Source organism: Castanea sativa, chromosome 10 (assembly GCF_040712315.1).
Source record: "Castanea sativa cultivar Marrone di Chiusa Pesio chromosome 10, ASM4071231v1".
Taxonomy (NCBI): Eukaryota; Viridiplantae; Streptophyta; class Magnoliopsida; order Fagales; family Fagaceae; genus Castanea; species Castanea sativa.
In genome coordinates this window covers 5,653,506-5,673,191 of record NC_134022.1, presented here as the reverse complement: position 1 = coordinate 5,673,191, position 19,686 = coordinate 5,653,506, and the positions used below count along the sequence as shown (strand labels likewise).

Sequence of the window (19,686 nt, the reverse complement as noted above, 5' to 3'; positions counted from 1 at the left end):
GAATAATCTACCTCCCTTATTGAAGAAGAAGAAAACAACCTTTTTAATTTGTAGAATGTGATGTGTGATGAAAGGGAGAATTTTGGACATGGGAGAGAGCTGGGAGAAGTGAGAGTTGTGAGAGTAAGGGATTAAGAGTCATCAGACTAATAATCTGAGGCAGTTGAGGTAGTTGTAAAATTAATTGGAAATCGAGTACAGTATACTCGATTTCCATTTAAAATTTTTTTTACCGGCCACTTGGGTGGGATTGAATACCCAGAAGTTACCCTGTACTCGACTTTAACTGAAAGTCGAGTACACTAAACTCGATTTTATGTGTTCATGGCACCCTTAAAGTGGAGTTACTGTTGGCTTATAAAAGTCGACTATATTGAACTCGACTTCTCGGGGTATTTTTGGCGCCCTTGAAGTTGAGTTCACTGTAATCGACTTATAAAAGTCGAGTTTTGTGAACTCGACTTCTACGGGGTGTTTTTTACCTTTTTTTAATCCACGTCAGACAGAGAAATATGTGTGAAGTTACCCGGAAGTCGAGTTTGCTAAAATCGACTTCCAAAAAGAGTCCAACTTACTAATTAAGTTTGAGCGCATGCTTTCGTCCTAAAATTTTTCCCTTCCTGTACTGTTTCCCAAATTTTGCCAAGATTTGGGCCTTCCTTGGTCTGTTACAAAATAAGAAAGCCGACTGATATTGTGTTCACGAGGGCTGGCTCTGAAACCATCTCAAGCCAATCATTGTGGGCTTGTGGCTAGCATTTATAAATTATAATATCACTTATAAATCAAATGTTAAATTTTTTTTTTTTTTTTTGGTAAACATGTTAAAATATTATTTTGGTTCCTACATTTTGAGGGAATAGTTAATTGATTATTACATTTTGGTAACATTCAATTTTTTAATACAATGATATAAAAATCATTTATAATAGTGTAATATGCTTTCTCAAAAAAAAAAAAAAGTGTAATATGGAATATAAAGGAAGGTTATATACCACAAACTTGCACCATGCATTCATGTCAGATAACGCTTATGCAGTTATGCTCATATAAATACAACATTGGGCATTGGCCATAAGTAAACAATTTTGTGTACATATATACAGATTTTCCTTTTGTGGTTTTAATTTTCTGTAGCATTCATATCAGGGATCATCCGTCAATGGAAAACAATTTGATAGAAATTTCTCAAGCTGTACATTTCAAATGGGAGAAGAATCCAGGACATGCAACTACCCAAAAAGTAGATTTCAAAAGGGGGAAGGATGCAGTAAATGCAACGTGTCCGCCGCCGGAGAAAATAGTAAAATAGGCATAACTTTCTAACTATATAATTAGTTGTTACGGTTTGGAAACTATATTTTTTACTAGCATCTCGAGCCTAAGAGACTCGATTTTGGGTCTATAAATCGAGTTTTTGAGGGTCGATTTTTATGGTCTAATTTCATCTAATGTGACATATTTTCCATGTGGCATCTAGTTGGAAATCGAGTCTTAGAGACTCGATTTACATCTTATATCTCTTTATTTTTCTCCGTTTCACATCTGAGCTCTCCCTTTGCTTCTTTCTTCCTCACTTCCTCTCCATGGCTCATTTCTTCCTCCTCCACGCTGCCACAGACTCGCCGCCGCGCCCAGATAGTGCGACCCAAGTCCAGGCGACCTAGGTCCGGGCGACCCAGGCCGCTCGCCCAAGTCGCGCGACCCAGGTCCGCGCGCCCAGGTAGCGCGGCCTGGGTCGCACGGACCTGGGTCGCGCAGGCGCAGGTCCGCGCAGCCTGGGCGCGCTGCCTAGGCGACTAGGGTCACCCGACCCAGGCCGCGCTACCTGGGCACGCGGACCTGGGTCGCGCGACTTGGGCGATCGGCCTGGGTCGCCCGGACCTGGGGACGTTGGTTTTTTTTTTTTATTTTTTTTTATGGGTTATGCTCAGTTGTGATCGGTGGTGGATGGATTTTGATTTGAGATAGGTGGGTTTTGGTGATTGTGTATTTTAGGGAACAGAACTTAGATCTGAAAATGTTTTGGCTGGTAAATCGAGTGTTAGAGACTCGATTTCCAGGTAGACTCCACGTAGGAAAAATTGCCACATCAAATATTAAAAATCGACTCTCAAAAACTCGATTTTTATGCCCAAAATCGAGTCTCTTAGACTCGAGATGCTAGTAAAAGATATAGTTTGCAAACCGTAACAACTAATTATATAATTAGAAACTTATGCCTATTTTACTATTTTCTCCTCCGCCGCCCCGTACTCATCCTGTATGCATCTTGAACAAGTGGCATCACTAATGGACACAAAGGCCGATGAATTTTCAGATGAAACCACATGTAAGGAAAAGGCAGCACTTGGGAGCTATATTAGTGATGCTGAACTGTTACCTCCTTCAGCAAGTAGTGGATGCAACGGTGGACAGCACGCAAGCAGTGAGATGAGTAACGTTTTTAGTGCATGTTCGGGTCGTGATTCATTCTCTGAAAACATAGAGAGTAAAGCTGCTTTAAGGTCTATGGACGTTTCAGAAAACATTGAGATGCTTGTAAACCACAAATAGTTTATCCTCAAACATACTCAAATCATCTACAGAAGCAGAAAGAATTAGAGGGCCTTGGGGATAACATATCGCGCATCAGTAGATCAGACGACACAAAAACTAGTGCTGGTGACATGAAGAATTTATCGTGTACTTCAGCTTTAATTGATGGTTCTCCTGCAGATAGAAAGGCTATTAATGATCAAAGTGACCACTAATCATCCTTGGAGGCCAAACAGAGAATCTTCACAAGCAGTAGCAGATTTTTCAAGCAGATCAAATCAATCAGAAATTTCTTCCATAAGAGATGTCTTTGGCGGTGCTAGCTCGCTGAAGGTGTGTCTTTTAGATTCTTCATTAGTTGGCAAATCAATTTTTTCACGATAATGGATTTGAAATTTATGTGTTTATTTTCAGGGAGAGCCTTCTGATTGCTCTGAGGAACAGACGGAATCATCATTAAAAAAAGTGACAACATTCAGGGTTGGTGGTCAGATGCAGGATGTGAATATCCATGCCGGATCTGTGAAAGATGATTCTGAAATGAATAGTGGAAACCCAGTAATTGAAGCTGGATCATGTTCAGATCAAAAGGTCCAGGTTGGGAATTCTAGAGCGTTGGTTGAGGAACCCCAGAAATGGGAGCATCCTTCGCAATCCCAGCTTGCTGGCTATAATGATAAATCAATTACATTGGAGTATGAAGTATGTAATATTTCCTTCTTGGTATAGTTTATAGCTATATACTGTTATGGCATTGAGTGGACTGCTTATCTACCTAATTGAGATACCATGAAATCTAATTCGAATTGTTTATTTAGTTTCTATTTGGCTGTTAAAACTCAAACGATTAAAAAGAAGTTTCCATGAACCTGAAAACTGTATCTTTATTCAGTTTTGCTGTTTCTTTCTGAGTTAGATGTGGTGTCTAAGACATTGTCAACACCCAACCTTACCACCACCCCCCCCCCCCCCAACCCAAAAAAATACACCAAAGAGAGAGAGAGAGAGAGAGAGAAGAATGTAACTGTACTGCTTGCAATGCTGCTTAATTGGTTAGTGGCTTTTATGTGGGTTCCTAAGGTTGCCTTTGTGGCACTGTGCCACAAACTTTAGTTGATCACCTATGAAGAGATATAGACACTGTCTTTTGTTCCATAACTTTCTTTAGAATGAAGGCCGGCATAATGAAGAAAATATAGAGGCTGTTTTCTGTTGTAAGACTTTCCTTAAACTGCACACTGGCATAAGATTGCTTAGATTGCAATGCAACACTAACATGGAAAATTGCTATACTATCTTATATTCTGCAAGTTATCTGAATGTTAATAATTTCCAATTTTAATGTCATTAATATTTCAATAGCTCTTTGAAGGTAGCAAGGATTATAAGGTATGGTTAGTAATATAAGCATTAATTTTATAATATTTATAGCTATTGACAAATATATTGTTCAACATGTTAATTGTTAACTTTGTTATAATTATGATCTTTTTGATATCACTTTTTTTTTTTTTTTTGAGATCACTTTATGATTGATGGTAATAGATGGAAAGCAGAATCACAAAGGTATGCATTTTTTAGGAGTTAGACTTGTCAATGTGGAAGTCATCTAAAACAGCCTTTTCATAGGTTATGAAAATCAAGTAATGCACTAGTAAGAGTAAAATTTGAGGTAGGACCAATGATTTAGTAGAAAATATTTCCCTATATAGATATTTGCTAAGGTGAATTTGTGTGGCTGATATAATGAGCATGGCCATAAGATTATATTGAGTTAATTGGAGTTAATCATATAAGCAGTTGTAGAAGACTCTGCACACCACCAAGGATACACAAATACATACCCTCATACACACACAACCACATAATGGCGAAGACAGGGTGGTGGCGCACAAAGGCTATCGATAAATTGAAACCATGCAACCGATAAATACAGTTCAGAAGTCCATCATAGTGCAGTATAGAAATGTAGCATGCCAAAAACTGACGAATATAAAAGGATAGTATAGTCAAACCATCCAAATAACTAGTTTAGGAAATCAAAATTATTAAGTTGCAAATAAAGTAAAACAAACTGACAGGAATCAAGCATTAAAGGGAAAAACGAAAATATATATACTTGTTTAACTCAACACATTAAGATAATTTGGTAACAATACAGTGAAAAGAAAACATAATTCAAACATTTTGTTAATGAAAAATCCAAGGCTACTACAAATCTGCAATCAAGTAAATACGGTCTAAAAAATTAAATTCACATTGCCTAATGTAAATTAACATTTAACCTGTACATGAAAGAATCAGGAAATGGAGATGCATAATCATATGGTCCACTTAAAGTCTGACAAATAATATTTCCCAAGTTTATAGAATATATAATGATATGAGAGCCAGAGACAAAATTCACATGGAGACTTATTAAAGAATCTTGACTAAAACTTATGAGTTAGAAAACCCACTGAACAAAGATACACTTAACATAGAACCTTGTCAAAATAAAAACCCATTGAACAAAGATAATACGACCATGCCTAAGACTCCTATTAACCATCAGAGACCTCAATGTGAAACACAAGTTTAAACTTTTAATGCTAAATGGAGTAAATAAGAAATTTAAATAGACAAAAATACAACAATTTTAAGGAGGAAAAAAAGTTGGTTACAGGGGAAGAAGCTGCTGCAGCCCTCAGATCATGTATGCGCGAACAGTGAAGCTTATGATTTTCATTAAGAGCCTTCCCACATTTCAAAACAAAAACAACAACAACAATAACAACAACAACCACCACCACCACCACAACCACAACCAACAGCCAACAGCCAACAGCCACTAGTAGCCTAGAACACATGCTGGTGGGCTCACTAGATGCGTCGATGGGGGTTCAAAACGAAAATCAAAATAACTGTCACAGAGTAATTTGAATTCATCATTGGGCAGATGAAACGGCTTCAATGCTTTTTCAATGTAATTAAGGGTTAAAGAAATCAAATAAGTGACCTCATCAATTGAAGAATACTAGGAGAAAAAACTAGGTAATCTAAAATATATAGAGAAATGGAAGAAATTGAAAAGGAATCAGAAATTACCTACTATAACCATAGCCAAGCAAGAGCCACATGCATTTTAGAAAAGGAACCAAAATGCCTAAAATTAATGTCAATCTTAAGACAGGTGTGTGACTGTGACCAAAGTTTATTGTCAAAATTCTTTTTTTACTATTATAACATGCCACAGTTTAAATGAAATAACAATAAGAAAGCATGTATGAAATACTTTCACCATTTGAAAAAAAATTCTAATTGGAAAATGACTAGGAACCAAAAGCACCACTTACAACCAAAAGGAATTAAAGAACAAGGGAGCAATAAAGGTTTTACAAACTTATAAGTTAGAATTGACTGAGTCAAATAGTGTACTTCTAATCACCATCTAGCAGTTCAAGAATTCAAACATTAGATTTCTAATAAAACAGGATAAGGGTACTACTGAGATAAATCCCCCATATCTCATAGTCATAGCTATAGCCATATCTCATAATAATGATGATGACAACAGAGAAAACATAGTAAAGGCTGGTGAAGAAAGTCAATTGAGTTTTTAATCATTGGACATATACAGATAGAGATAAATTACTTGGGTACATGTGGGTATTTTCAAAGCACTAAACTTTGACCCAACAATATATATGGAGTATCAGAAACAGCTTTCTAGTCTGCAATTCCATCAATAAATAAAAACTGCTCAGAGCCCAGTGCATTTATCATCATTCACAACAAAAACAAAAACCCAGATATAAGAAATGCATGTAAATGAAAATAAAAATAAAAAATAAAAAGCCCTCAGATCTCATAGCTTTGAATGATCATCCACGGTTGTTTTTTTTTTAAGGCAATGGGCATTCATCAAAAGCCTTTACAAACCACCACCATAGAAAATAAAATTTGTGTGTGTGTGTATATATATATATATATGATAAAAGAAGAGTAGAAGGTGGTTGTGGTTGTGGTGGTAGTGAAAGGTGGTGTTGAGTAAAGATCTGATAATGAATTGAAAAGCCATGCCTAACCGCTCAATAAAATTTTGGTGCACATCATTGGGCAAAAAACTAAGGACTATTCTACCAAACAATAATTATAATACAGAGACACAGGAAATGAAAGCAAATTGAAGACTGAAGATGGTTCCTGGATTTTATAGTGGATAATTTTACCCACAAAAAAAAAAAAAAAATCCTTGCTTTCCCGAATAGGCTTTGTTTGAATATTTGGGCCTTCCTTGGTCTGTTACAAAGTAAGAAAGCCCACTGATTTGTGTTCACATGGGCTGGCTCTCAACCCATCTCAAGGCAATCATTGTGGGCTTGTGGCACTAGCATTTATAATATCACTTTAAAATCAAAGGTTAAAATACTGTTCGGTTACTAAATTTTGGGGTTATAGTTAATTTTGTCATTACATTGTTGTAGCAGTTAATTTGTTCCATGTTATTTTCATTTTACAATCAATTTGATTTCTAGATTTTGAGTTCACAATTAATTTTCAACTCACAATCAATTTGGTCTCTATATTTTTATTATTATAATATTAGGCACACTTAAAACTTATGTGCCAACCGTATAAATTGTTTGTCATTTATGTATTTTCTATTAATAAGTTAACGATCAAATTGGTTGCAATTTAAAAATAACATTGAACAAAATGAATGGTCTAAATTGACTATGACTCTAAAATGTAGAGGCTAAAGTAATATTTTTGCCTAGATCAAATCATCTTTAACATCATATATTCATATCTATTATAATTTAATTACAAGTCACCACTTCAACCATTGTGAAATTTGGTAAGGCTTTAGACAAACTCAAAATGAAACTACAAATTTATTTATTTAGTTAGTTATTTAAGTTTTTAGTAATATTATTTCAACTCTAGTAAAAAGAACCATACTCAAATCCTCTTCCCCAATTTTTTTTTTAAAATAAAATAAAATAAACAAAAGCATTAAATTCATTCATATCATGTAATAGGCTATTGAGAGGGAAATTGATGTCTCTAAATAAAATGTTGGGAAACCAAGCCGAAACTCAACTATGGGCTCTTGAGATGGCACCCAAAGGCTTTCGGTGTGATGACAAGCCTATCCAAGCAAGAAAAACAAAGGTTGCACTTAACAAAACAGCAACAAAAGCCCAATTGAAATACTTTACAATACTTAGTTAGTACATTAGTGGTCATGTTCTGATAGTTCAAGGGAAATAAATTCTCCAGTGGTAAGGGTGAAGTTACGCTTAAGTCTAGAAAGATAAATTGTCCAACGGTAAGGGTGAAATTACACAGTCCAGCAATCAATAATTAGATTAGGAAAATTGTTAGCTCCGGGGGGGTCCTTGTATGTCTCGCTTAAAAGGAATTTATTGTACTTTCGGCCATCATTTCATCAATGTGAGGGAAGAGTTTGATCGTTATAAATACATCATATCCTTCGACAGTAAAATAAAAAGTAAAAATTAAAGGTTCCATAGGAAGAAGAAAATGATTAATTGGCATGGTGTGAAGGGAGAGAGAGATCCCAAATCAGTGCAGCAAGTATTAAACTAAGATGTTGGTGAGTGTGTGTTTATAAGGCATGAACGAGGTGAATGTGGGCTGTTTTGAGTGAGTGAGTGAGATATGATTAATACTAAGATTAAAGCTTTTTGTGAGTAGTGGGTTGTTTGTGACTAGTTGGAAGACATTTATGAGCTGTGATTGTGTAAAGGGGGGAAAAGAATATCTGGGATTAGATGAGTGTGGGCTAAAGATAATGAGTGGTGAGCTTAAGGAGAGCTAAACCACTAGCAAAAATGGCAAATGAATCCCAAGTCTTAGAGGGGGGTAGCTATCTTTTTGTGCGCAGAGGTACCTATGCTTTTATAATGGAGCTTTAGAGAAACATTAATTAACAAGAATCCAAAATTGTAAGACTGATTAAAGGTAGTGAATCAAGGTTAATCTTTCTAGGATTTTGTTCAGAAGTAGGAGATTTACTTTAGGGGCCACCTTGCTTCTTTGGGTAATGATGGGATTTTGGAGTGTTTTGCATTAAATGGTTGGATTTTTGGGTTTGAGCTTAAATAGTGGGATTAAGGTGTGTATCAAGAATGAATCATAATGTTGCAACTGAGATTTGGACCTCAAGAAGTAGGATTCAACACCCCAAGTCAGGTGTCAAACTCTAAGTCCACTTCAGAAGGTTCCGCTGGAGATCCATTTATGCCCTCCAAACCATATGTTCCTAATTTTTCCCCTCTAGGATTCATGGGTTTGGCACATGAATCATGTCTTGATCGTTTTTTTAACATTTATAGCACTAATTTGTTGAGGTTTGGGCAATTTGGTTTTAGCTCCCCTTCCGCTGGAGGTATAGTCTCGAGGAAGATGATAGAGTTCCATCATCCTTTAGACTTCAGCTGATATGACAGCCCTTGAGCATTATTCACGTCAGGTAGAGGGTGACAGAAAACTAATGGGACAACCCCTATTTCATCCTCAAAGGCTTGGTTCTCTTGTAAGGGTCTTTAGTTGTTTTTTGGCTAGGGATGAACAAGGGCTGGTTGTCTACTCTCAATCCTCTGCCTCTTACTGGGGTCATTTGGATTGAGCTTGCTTACATGGGCTGGTTCCTTTGGGGCGAGTTGTGTGCATCTTACAAAAAGGGACATTAGCAACACATGTTTGCCATAGGTTTTTATTCCTCATGGACTTTTATTAGTAAATATTTTGGGTTTTTTCATGGATACTTGCAATGGGCCTTTGGGCAATTAGTTGTAATATTTGAAACAATTGGACAAGCTTCAAAATGCCTTTGTAAATCATTTACCATGAATTCTGCATTGTAAATAATGCGCGTGGTTTCTAAGAACTGCATCATAATTTAAATGTTGAGCTTGTGGGTTTGAATATTTACCATGAGTGTTGATGTTGTGACACAAATGATGGTCGTGCACTTCATGGGTTTATAACATGAGATCATAATCTTCAAGATAACTCCCAATGAGTTTTTATAAGGTGATTGCCATAGCAATAAGCAATGATTACACCATGATATTTTTTTTCTTTGCCAAGCGTTAATAATCTTGGGTTCTTTGATAAAATAGTGCCAATGAAAAATGGGCTTTGAATATTGGCAGTGGAAACTGGACTTTTGATATTACCAATGAAGATTGAGCTTTTGATATTGCCAATGGAAATTGGGCTTTTGATATTGCTAGTGGGAATTGGGTTTTTTATTTTTTTATTTTTATGAATACTTTGCTATGGGTTTGAATCATAGGCTTTGATCATGGGGCTGAATCTCATTGGAAAAGATAGTATTGCCATGAATTTGTATCATGGGTTTTTTCGAATATTTGCTAGGTATAAAATTCTTGGGCCTTAGAAAGGATTAGATTTTATCTCACTCATTAAATAATTTGGGCTTTTATGAGAAAATATGAGGTCCCATAGTGTTTTGCATTTATAGCCCAGTTTTGTGATAGAGAGGAGAAAGGTTGTGGGCTAGCATAGTAATAGTCAGAAAATATTTAGGCATGCCCAATAATAAATAGGTGTTATTTAAATAATATTAGGTGTAAAAAAATGTACTCCAACACAGACAAGGCAAAAGGAAGTTAGGACAATCTTCTACACAAATCTAGGAGTTACAATTAACACCTCCTCTGCCAAAGTATAAGCGACATGACTACTATTTCATATTACAATAAGAATTGAAAACTCTTAATCTTTTAGTAAACCACCGAATATTATATATTTTAGTGTAGTCGATACCGTACCGGTATGTGTACCGGTATTGAAACATTAACATTTCGTACCGATTTAAATACCGGCCGTACCAGTTACGTACCGGCCGTACCGGTCATGTACCGGTCGTATCGGCCAATTTCAGACAATATCGGCAGTATAGAAAAAAGTTTTTTTTTTTTTTTTTTTTTTTTAGTTTTGTAATTTTTGAATTTTTGTAAGGGCTGAATGGTAACTTATTTGCATTAACTTATTAGCATTATTTGTTTTTTTAGTATGCAATGAACAATTAAGTTTTCTATTTTTTTTTTGTGTTTTTTCTTTTTCTTTTAATTGATATTAAAGTCTAAAATCATGAATAATTTGTTTTAAATTGTTTTATGGTAAACTTTTATATTTATTATAATACACACATATATTTATAAATATAAAAATTAACGATAAATCCAAAACGGTACACCAGTATTGAAATATATCGTTTCACTAGTTAAACTGGTACAACCTCTAGTACAAGATTAACTCCCTTGATATATTCCAAGTAGTATCGTTCTGTAACTGCGTTTTTTGTGTGAAGGAGTGTGTGTCCAGCACTGGACCTATAGCCACGTTTACCAAACGCGGCTATAGAGCATCTTTCTGGGTAGGGCTAAAGCCGCGTTTTAAAAACGCGGCTATAGACCCGTCCTGGGAATTTTTTTTTTTTTCCATCTTTATCAAAGCTGCGTTTCTCAAACGCAGCGTAAACATGTTAAGAGCTGCGTTTCATTCAACGCAGCTTAAACATGTATAGAGCTGCGTTTTTGAACAACGCGGCTTAAACATGTACGAAGCTGCGTTTTATAAAACACAGGTCTAGGGGCAGCTATAAATACCAAAAAAAAACCAACCCTAACTCTTAGCTCACTCTCAACTTCCTCTCGATCCCTAACTCGCCGCCGTGCTCTGTGCCACACAACTCGATCCCTAATCTCACCGTCGTGCTCTATTCTCAGCAAACGCACTCTCTTCCTCTGTTCTCTGGAGTCAGTGATTCAAAAAACCTTTCTCGCTTTGTCTTTCTCAACTCTATTTCTCTCTTTCTACTACTCTTTCTACTAAATATGAATCATAAAAGCTTTAGGGTTTTCTATGGGTTTCATTTTTTTCTGTGGGTTTGTTTGGGTTTCCTCTGATTTGTGTGTGGGTTTTGTTTAGGATTCATTTGATTTCTTTGTGGTTTTTGTTTCATAGTATTTTCAATGATTTGTTTTGACTTTGTCTTTATTTTCTATTTCTATTTTCGTTTGTGGTTTTGTAATGAAAATTATGTGTTTGATGAAATGCTTCTACGAACTTGCATGACAATATTAAGCAAACAGGTTTATCGGATGGTCAAAAAATTGGGAAGTTAGACTTCTATGAGAACTTGACTCAATTGAAAGAGTGGTTCTCTGAATAGCATTCAAATTGACTTATTGGAAAGTGTGCATTGGGATATAACAGAGAAACTAATCAGTTTTCTCCACACACTAACCACCACCCCCCCCCCCCCCCCCATTCCCCCAACTGCTTCACGCAGACGTGGAAGAAGTATTTCTAATCATCTTAAACGAATGCTTGTATCATGGTAATGATTGGATCTTAAATATGTGGTATAGAATTAGCACTGTATGCATTTGGAGGTTCTAAAATCTTGTTACAATATTTCACCTTGTACTAAATCAAACAAAATAGTAAATTAGCTGAAAAAAAACTCACTTCATCAGACATGTGCCAACACGAATTTAAACAATTCAGCTTAAAAACTCTACAATGTATAAACATATAGTTGTACTCATTTAATTTGGAAGTCAGACTGCAATCTCAAAAAATTTCAATCATTTTATTTGGTAGCTTAAGTTGTTAGTCCATGAGCCAACCCCCTGCCCCCTTCTTTTTCTCAAAAACCTCTAGAAAGTGAAGGTCTTAACATGGTTGCCAGGACACACCAAACTGTTGTGTTTCTACCTCTAGCCATTTCTTCTTAAATATAATTAAGAAATCTGGATAATAATAGAGCGTAGTCCTGTTTACAAAATTTTGCCAATCAGATTACATGTAAAGATGCCATAATATGGTAGAGTAGTTATCTTAAGAATCTTACCCAACACAATGATCACCGACAATCAATGAGTGAGTACTCATATGAAGCAGTGCCATGTGGCCATCAGTATGACCCTGTATTAAGAAGAATCTTTCATATTCAGACACAACAATATAATGCTGGTTTATATGGAAAACTACATTTAAAACCTATTGTTGATAGGAGGCTTAATGGATGTAGATCAACTTAAATGCATGAAAGAAGCAGCTTCTTCTTTCCAACTGTAAATTTTATTTTGGATTATGGACAAAGTCCTGCTTTTGGCTGGAGGAAAATTTAAAGCACTTAGTTTTAACTTCCCCTTCTTAACTCAGTTATTAACCATCAATTTTGGTTTTGTTCTTGGTATTTATTTTGTTGAAGCTAAAGGGCTTTACTTCAAACTTTGTGCTTGAAATCCCTAGGATCCCAAACCAATAGCTTTGTTACCAATTTTTTGTGATAGTGGAAACGCTAGAACCAATTTATTGTGAAAAACATGCAAAATAATAGAAGAAAAACAATACAAGACACAAAGTTTAATATGATTTGGCAAACTCTACTCTATATTCAAATGCAATGCCAACCAAAAAAAAATCTGATCTACTTTGCCTTAACATTTTATTGCTTCCAAAGAGAACAAGACTATTATCAAAGGATTGTGCAGTTCTATTATCAAAGGTGGTTGTTATGGAATACTTTTAGGCTGTTTGTAACTATAAAAATAATGGTACCCTTGGAGATTTTCAACTTCTTAGGACTGCCCTTGAAGAGGCATCATTGTGGGGCGTTGTAGTAAGTGTGAGCATTGTGGAATTTTGGCTCAGAGAACAAGGGAACACATGCAAGGCTTTTTTTCCCTCTTGTGATCAAAGTGTATATTTGAAATATGAGAACACATGAATGTTTATATTTTATTAGAAGTAGAACTAGTTATTAATATTTTATTATTAAATTATGGCCTTGTAATCGACATTTCAATAGAATTTTGTTCATTCTTGGATCAAATTCTTTTCTTGTTTATCTTTCCTCTCTTGCGTCAATACTTTCTCAAAAAAAATTAAATTTTATTACCAACTAAAAAAAATATCATATTTAATTATATTCTAAAACCAATATCAAGATAAGAATAAATACAAGGTATTGCAATCTCTTGGTTAGGGGTGTTCATCGGTCAGTCCAAGTCGGGTTTGTGCCCAACTCGGACTTGACCTGATCACTTCTGGTGGGGGAAGATGAGATCAACCCACTGCTTACCGAGAAGGGTCATTGGATCAGAGGGATTAGGTCTTATTGGATGTCAGGTGGGTGTTGGTCAGAGTCGAGTTTGTGGCAAGAGAGTAGATTTTGCTGAACCTGGCCAAGATCTCCTTATATCAAGAGAGAGAGAGAGAGAGTTAAAACTTTTCGAATTTTGATTGAAATAGACAATTTGGGCAAACAACTTGCTAGAAAATTGTGGAATATTAGACTGATCAGGTCCTTCAAGTTTCAAACTCGGTCACTTGTCACTTGAACTGACTTTATTGAATCTCGACATTCTAGAACCTCTGCCAACTGCCGTGCTCATCATATTGGTTAGAGTTCGGGTTGTTTGATAGCAAGTCAGCCAATTCTGTTGGAGTCCAAATCTTCTGTCCCACTTTTCCTGCTCCACTCTATACTCCACCAATAAAAACTTGCCACGTGTTCACCTAATTAATTAAATACTATCATTATTGACTTATTAATGCTATCGTTATTAACTAATAGTACTATTTAATTAATTAGGTGAACACGTGGCAAATTTTTATTGGTGGAGTATAGAGTGGAGGAGAAAAAGTGGGACAGAAGATTTTGACTTATTCTGTTGGTCTTGGTCTTGGACACCCTTACTCTTGGTTCATACAGTAAATGCTAGCCTGATTGTCTTCAAGATATATGGCTTGAATACATCATAGAAAGCTTCAAAACCTTTTCTTACAAAGATATATGAACTTTTGGATAGCAAAGGCTAATATTTTATGTTAACAAGAAAACAGGGGACATATAGTCATTACTTCAAATAACCTTAAGACCTCAAAACCAAAACCAAAACCAAAACCTTAATGCCTCAGTGAAGGGGAAAAAAAAGAAAAAAAAACCTGATTTGTTTATATGATCAACTGTGCCCAACCTCAATTGCAATTTTTGCTTTATTGTATAAATCAGTACCATATTTGTATTACACAGAAATTTCCCAGTAGAATCAAAGTTTATCTAGGAATACTTGACTATTTATTAAAAAAAAAATAGAATCCCCAAATTTTGCAAAATTATTTTGAATCAAAAACCAAAAATATTTTGGGCATGCAACAACAAGTATATAAAAATATGAAATTGATTGATTTAAAATTTGGACTGAAGTAATTTGTATCTTATAATTAGTAACAATTTAAATCAGCAAAATCAAATAGGCCCATATTGGTACCCGGATTTAACCAACAGTTTTTAGTTTTTATTTAAATACCACAATATGTATTTGTGAAATATTCTTTGAGGCACGTATTACCACGACACTCAATAAATAACTATATATCAGAAATTTCTAGCCAAACAGACTCTCTCTCAAGTTCACCTCAGTTGCCTCACTCTCATCTCTGCCTCTCTCCCTAGTCGGTCACCGCACTCCTCTGTTCTGGCTTGATTTCATTGATTAGGTAAGATAAATCTTTTACATGTAAAAGTTGTGAATCTTGAGATGTGTTTGTGAATATATATATATATATATATATGTGTGTGTGTGTGTGTGTGTGTGGACTGTCATTTTGTCAACTGTGTATTTGGATATTTGGGGTGATGGGTCTGTTGTAAAAAATTGGTGAATTTCAGAAATTGTATGAAGTAGTGATTCTTTTAAGTTTAGACAATTAAGCTTGATTAGTTTGTTCCTTGATGGGTCTGTGACTCTGTGTATATTAGTTTGTTAATTTGAGGTCTGAGTGTTTGACTGGTTGGTATATATTAAATTTCATACACAGGATGATATATTTGCTGCTCTGTTCATTTATGTTGGCTGTGGAATGTTGAAAGCATTTTGGATTACAGTTGCTAGTGAATGTTTGGTGATGAATTAAATGTTGAATTTGTTTTTTATTTAAGAATGTTTTTGTTTAGTCTTTTATGGATTGATTGAGTAATTCATACCTATGTTTGCTTAGGATTTGACATTTCTTATTTGACTTGTGAAAGTTATGATATAAAAAATATTTGAAAAATAGATCTCTATATTGAATTAAACTATTTTAGTTAATTTTTTAATTATTTTTTTAATGTTTTTATTTATATATTTTAAAAATAATTATTAAATTAATTATGCTGCCATCACAGTTCGATATCAAAAATATTGAACCTCTCCTTTTTACGATTCAATGAATGGTCCGAGTCTAAAAACCACTACAAAGAGAAGAGAGAGAAAAACCGAGATGAGAGAGCTAGAGAGTGAGGTGAGATGAACAAAGAAAGGGGAGGAAAAAGTAGGGCTATAAACAAACCAAGCTGTTCTTAAACAACTCAATCTGGAGCCTTAGTTAGAGGTTTTTTTAATAAACAAGCTGAACCCAAGCAAAAAAAAAATTGTTCATGAACAAACTCATGAATAATAGAGCTTGATACAAAACAAGTCAAGCTTAGCTTGTTAAGCTTGATTATAAACCTATTAAACATATTTTAATAGTGACATGGCTCACTTGGACCACTACCCACTGCCCATTATCCTTTTCCCATCCCTCTAGACTAAACTAGGTGCATAAAGGAGTCCAAAGCTCTGGAATATGTTATCATACTTGTATCTGGTGGTATATGAACCAGAGCATCTCTGACACAAAACTCCAGGTAGCCTGCTGCCTTAAGTAACAAATCAACAGCATCCCTCTTGCAATGATGTAATCTAGTTGTAGACATTTAGATGACAATTGATTAGTCAACATATAGAATATCTAATGGGAATTGGCTCCACAAAGAATTGAAGGGCAAACATGAAATCGATATGGATAAATATAAACCTGAAGATACAAGGCTTATACCAGAACCGGTAAGGTCCTTGGGGATCATTAACGAGTCAGCCTTCAACAAAGTCAGCATTGTCATTAGGTGAACAACCAACAGTACTCCAAACCAGGAGTTTGCTACACATATTTCCTGCTATCAAATTTCAGACCCAGTTACAAGGCTAGAAACAATGAAAGCAGATTATGTTAAATTCAAGAATAAGCTTTTGATTGTCTTACATTTCTTCCATCTTCCAAATTCTTTCATTTGAATTGTACAAGTCCCTCAACACCATATTCTGTTACATCTGCAAGTTATTTTCCATTACCAAAGAGAACATAAGGAATAAACAGAAATTCAGCATTACTAGGCATATAAGGCCAGACCAGTATCTTCTGCCACCAAAACAATCTGATTCCGAAGGCAAGAGAATCTACTGCTCTTTTGGAATCAGACCTCTAAGTGGCCTTTGAAGATCAGATTGTACTAGATTGATGTGACAAATACCACGACTTCAGGGACACTCTTCTTCTTCTTCCTTTCAACAGCATATAGAAGTAGTGGACCCCATTTTTCTTGGTGGGGATTGGTTTCAAGCACAACATCCTACACAAAAACCAATCATCCAACTCTATATTTTTCGCTCCTACAAGTGAAACAATGAGACTAAAAGAACTTGAAGAATTGGGAACAAATATATATTATGAGAAGACCGAAGCTTCCTAAAAAGAAGCCTCATTTTTTCTCTCTTTTGGTCAACGAACAAGTCCTGAATTTGGAGGAGCTTCATGCTAGTGAAGAGGGTTTAGACTCCGGTGCCCACCTTGTAATCGAAGGGTTCTATACTTGTATTGGCAATCTCTCTTGCTCTCTCTCACTTTGGTCTCTCTTTTATATTTCTACATTTCCATTATTCGTTACCTTACTTTAATTTCTCTCTATTTGGTTCCATATATAATGCCTTTTGTGCTGTAGCTGAGTCATTTTAGACCTTTTTTGTTTCCTTATAAAATAGTTCCTGGAAAATTTATTTTCATTGAGGCTCTATATATGGCTTATCAAAAAAAATTGAGGCTCTATATATGGAAATTATACCGTGAATCTAAGATCCTGTTATCTGAAAATTGCAATGTCGCCATTCTCTGAAGTTTGTGAATAGTTGCATAGTATTCTGCTTTTGATTTAGTAGAATTCCAAATTCGGTATATTGTGAAATTGTTTCATTTGTGGGTCTATGAAATTATATTATTTGTTATAAATTCAATGATGTATAAAAGTATTAGACAGTGTAGTTGGAAAATTGGGATGTCAATTCCAATTCAAAGGTGTTTGAGCCAAAGGCTTGACAATGTACTTGTGTTGGATCTTAAGCTCAAAAGCTTGATATTGAGGTTGAGCTCAGCTTAACTTATGAATCAAGCTGAGCCAAACCGAGCTCCAGATTTTAGACTTTTTGATAAGTTGGAGTTCAAACATTGTTTTTAAGCTTGAGCCTAGCTTGAACATTTATCTTTCTTGTCAAGCCAAGCTTGAACAGTCACTACTTGGAAAAGCCCGGCTCGATTATACACCTAAATCTGTGGGACATAAAGAGGGCACTTGCACATATGTAACATGTTTATGTTCTGAAAAATTAATCATAATGGTTTATAGACTGCAGCATGTCAAGTGTGTGTGTGTGTGTGTGTGTGAAATTCAATGCCAACATTATGTACAGCTCTGGTAGTATTCAACCAAATGGGTCGAATCAGTATCCTTTACCTTTATAAATTTCATTACAAATGTAACTAGCATAGATAAAAATGTGAGAGCAACATCAAAGTGCTAATATACATATGTTGGTGTCAATTGATAGTTCAATTTGAATATCTCTATAGTTCAAGCAAATGATCATATCATATAAACAAGTTTTAATGAAATTTTAATATTCTTTTTTCAGATTTTGACATGGATGATGTCGTTATTTCACAGCCTTTTGAGGCTGAGCCCAGCGAACTCAGTCTCTGGAGATATTATTACAATCCGTATGTTGTCTGCTTTTTTGCCATCATTATTTTGATGGTCTACATGGCATACAAAATTCAACCCACTAAGCTTCAACAACTAAGAGGACTGTGGATGCGAATGCCGAGAGACCACCAACACTGATTGGAGTTTACCTCTTGCATTCCAGAGAGCTTCTCTCTGATTGGATGCCACCTTGATAATTAGGAGGAAGAAGATGGTGTTGTCCAGCATTCTATGACTTACAATCACAATACTTGTATTTATTTTCTTTGCTATCTTCACTAGACTAAATATTTTTGTTTTGGACCGTGTCATTTCAAACATAGCATTAAATATCACTAATTTGCAATCAAGAAGTAATTATTATAGCAGAGCATTTGAGGCATAAGCTTAAGCTTGGATTTTGAGTTTCTTGGTCCTTTGCTCATCCAATATTTAGTTCCTCTCTCTCTCTCTTGAGTTTATTTATGCTCTTAGTCTTAGATATTTATCTTTGATTTCTGCCATTTTTATGCTTCTTTTACTTTTTCTTATTTGTGGGGGCTCTTCTTGCTGTCTTAGCAAATTACACTATAAAATGCGAAGTATAATTTATTATATTTTATTGTGTAATTATTAACTACATCAGCATTTAACATGCCAACAATGCACTCTATTTGCCATATAGATAATTTCCATTACTGAGATGACGTTAAGGATCAAAATAGTAACGATTTTCAATTTTCGAGAACCAACATAGGCACTCCAAAAAAGTGCATTTATGCCTAGCATTTTTAGTCTTTCATGTATTTTGGCTTTTCAAATATTTGTCATCACAAGACTCACAACAGTGGAACTGCCAACATTTGAGGTTGTTAAATCCCAATAGGCTGATTTTATTGAGTGTTTTCCATTTGCAGCCTTTGTCCAAATCCACTGTCCTGGCCACTCCCCCTTTCATGCTGGCAACTTCTTGATTGCATCTACTGTTTGGTAATCAAACAAAATATGAAGTTTTGCTTACTCCCATTCTGATCCATCCGCCTTTAATAATTGGGAAACCACTAAACACTTATCTTTATAATCTGGAGATTTTGGGACAGGTTTGAAAGTAGGTAAGTTTGGGATCCATATATCGTCTCAAGTGAGAGTACTCTCTCCGTTACTGATTAATTTGTAGGCTCCCTAGGTCAGTAAAGATTTGGCTTTCTCTGCACTCCTCCATGACCATGAAGCTTTTTTAGGTGGGTCTCTCTCTAGCCAGTTCCTTCCCACTT

The 19,686-nt window shown here is 35.3% G+C and overlaps 1 protein-coding gene, 1 long non-coding RNA gene and 1 other non-coding gene across 3 annotated transcripts; 2 read left to right on the top strand and 1 right to left on the bottom strand.

Moving 5' to 3' along the window:
* Positions 1-2,292: 2,292 nt before the first annotated feature.
* On the top strand, positions 2,293-3,433 carry LOC142611919 (uncharacterized). Its single transcript, XM_075784071.1, has 3 exons — positions 2,293-2,541; positions 2,719-2,871; positions 2,953-3,433. The coding sequence occupies exons 1-3, from the start codon at positions 2,293-2,295 to the stop codon at positions 3,265-3,267; spliced, it is 717 nt and encodes a 238-aa protein (XP_075640186.1). The 3' UTR covers positions 3,268-3,433.
* A 2,796-nt stretch (positions 3,434-6,229) lies between these two features.
* On the bottom strand, positions 6,230-6,310 carry LOC142614352 (small nucleolar RNA snoR118). Its single transcript, XR_012840427.1, has one exon. It is a non-coding gene; the product is annotated as a small nucleolar RNA snoR118 (small nucleolar RNA).
* Positions 6,311-14,791: 8,481 nt separating this feature from the next.
* Positions 14,792-18,841, top strand: LOC142612939 (uncharacterized). The gene is made up of 2 exons (XR_012840206.1): positions 14,792-15,093; positions 18,363-18,841. It is a non-coding gene; the product is annotated as an uncharacterized LOC142612939 (long non-coding RNA).
* The last annotated feature ends 845 nt before the right edge of the window (positions 18,842-19,686 follow it).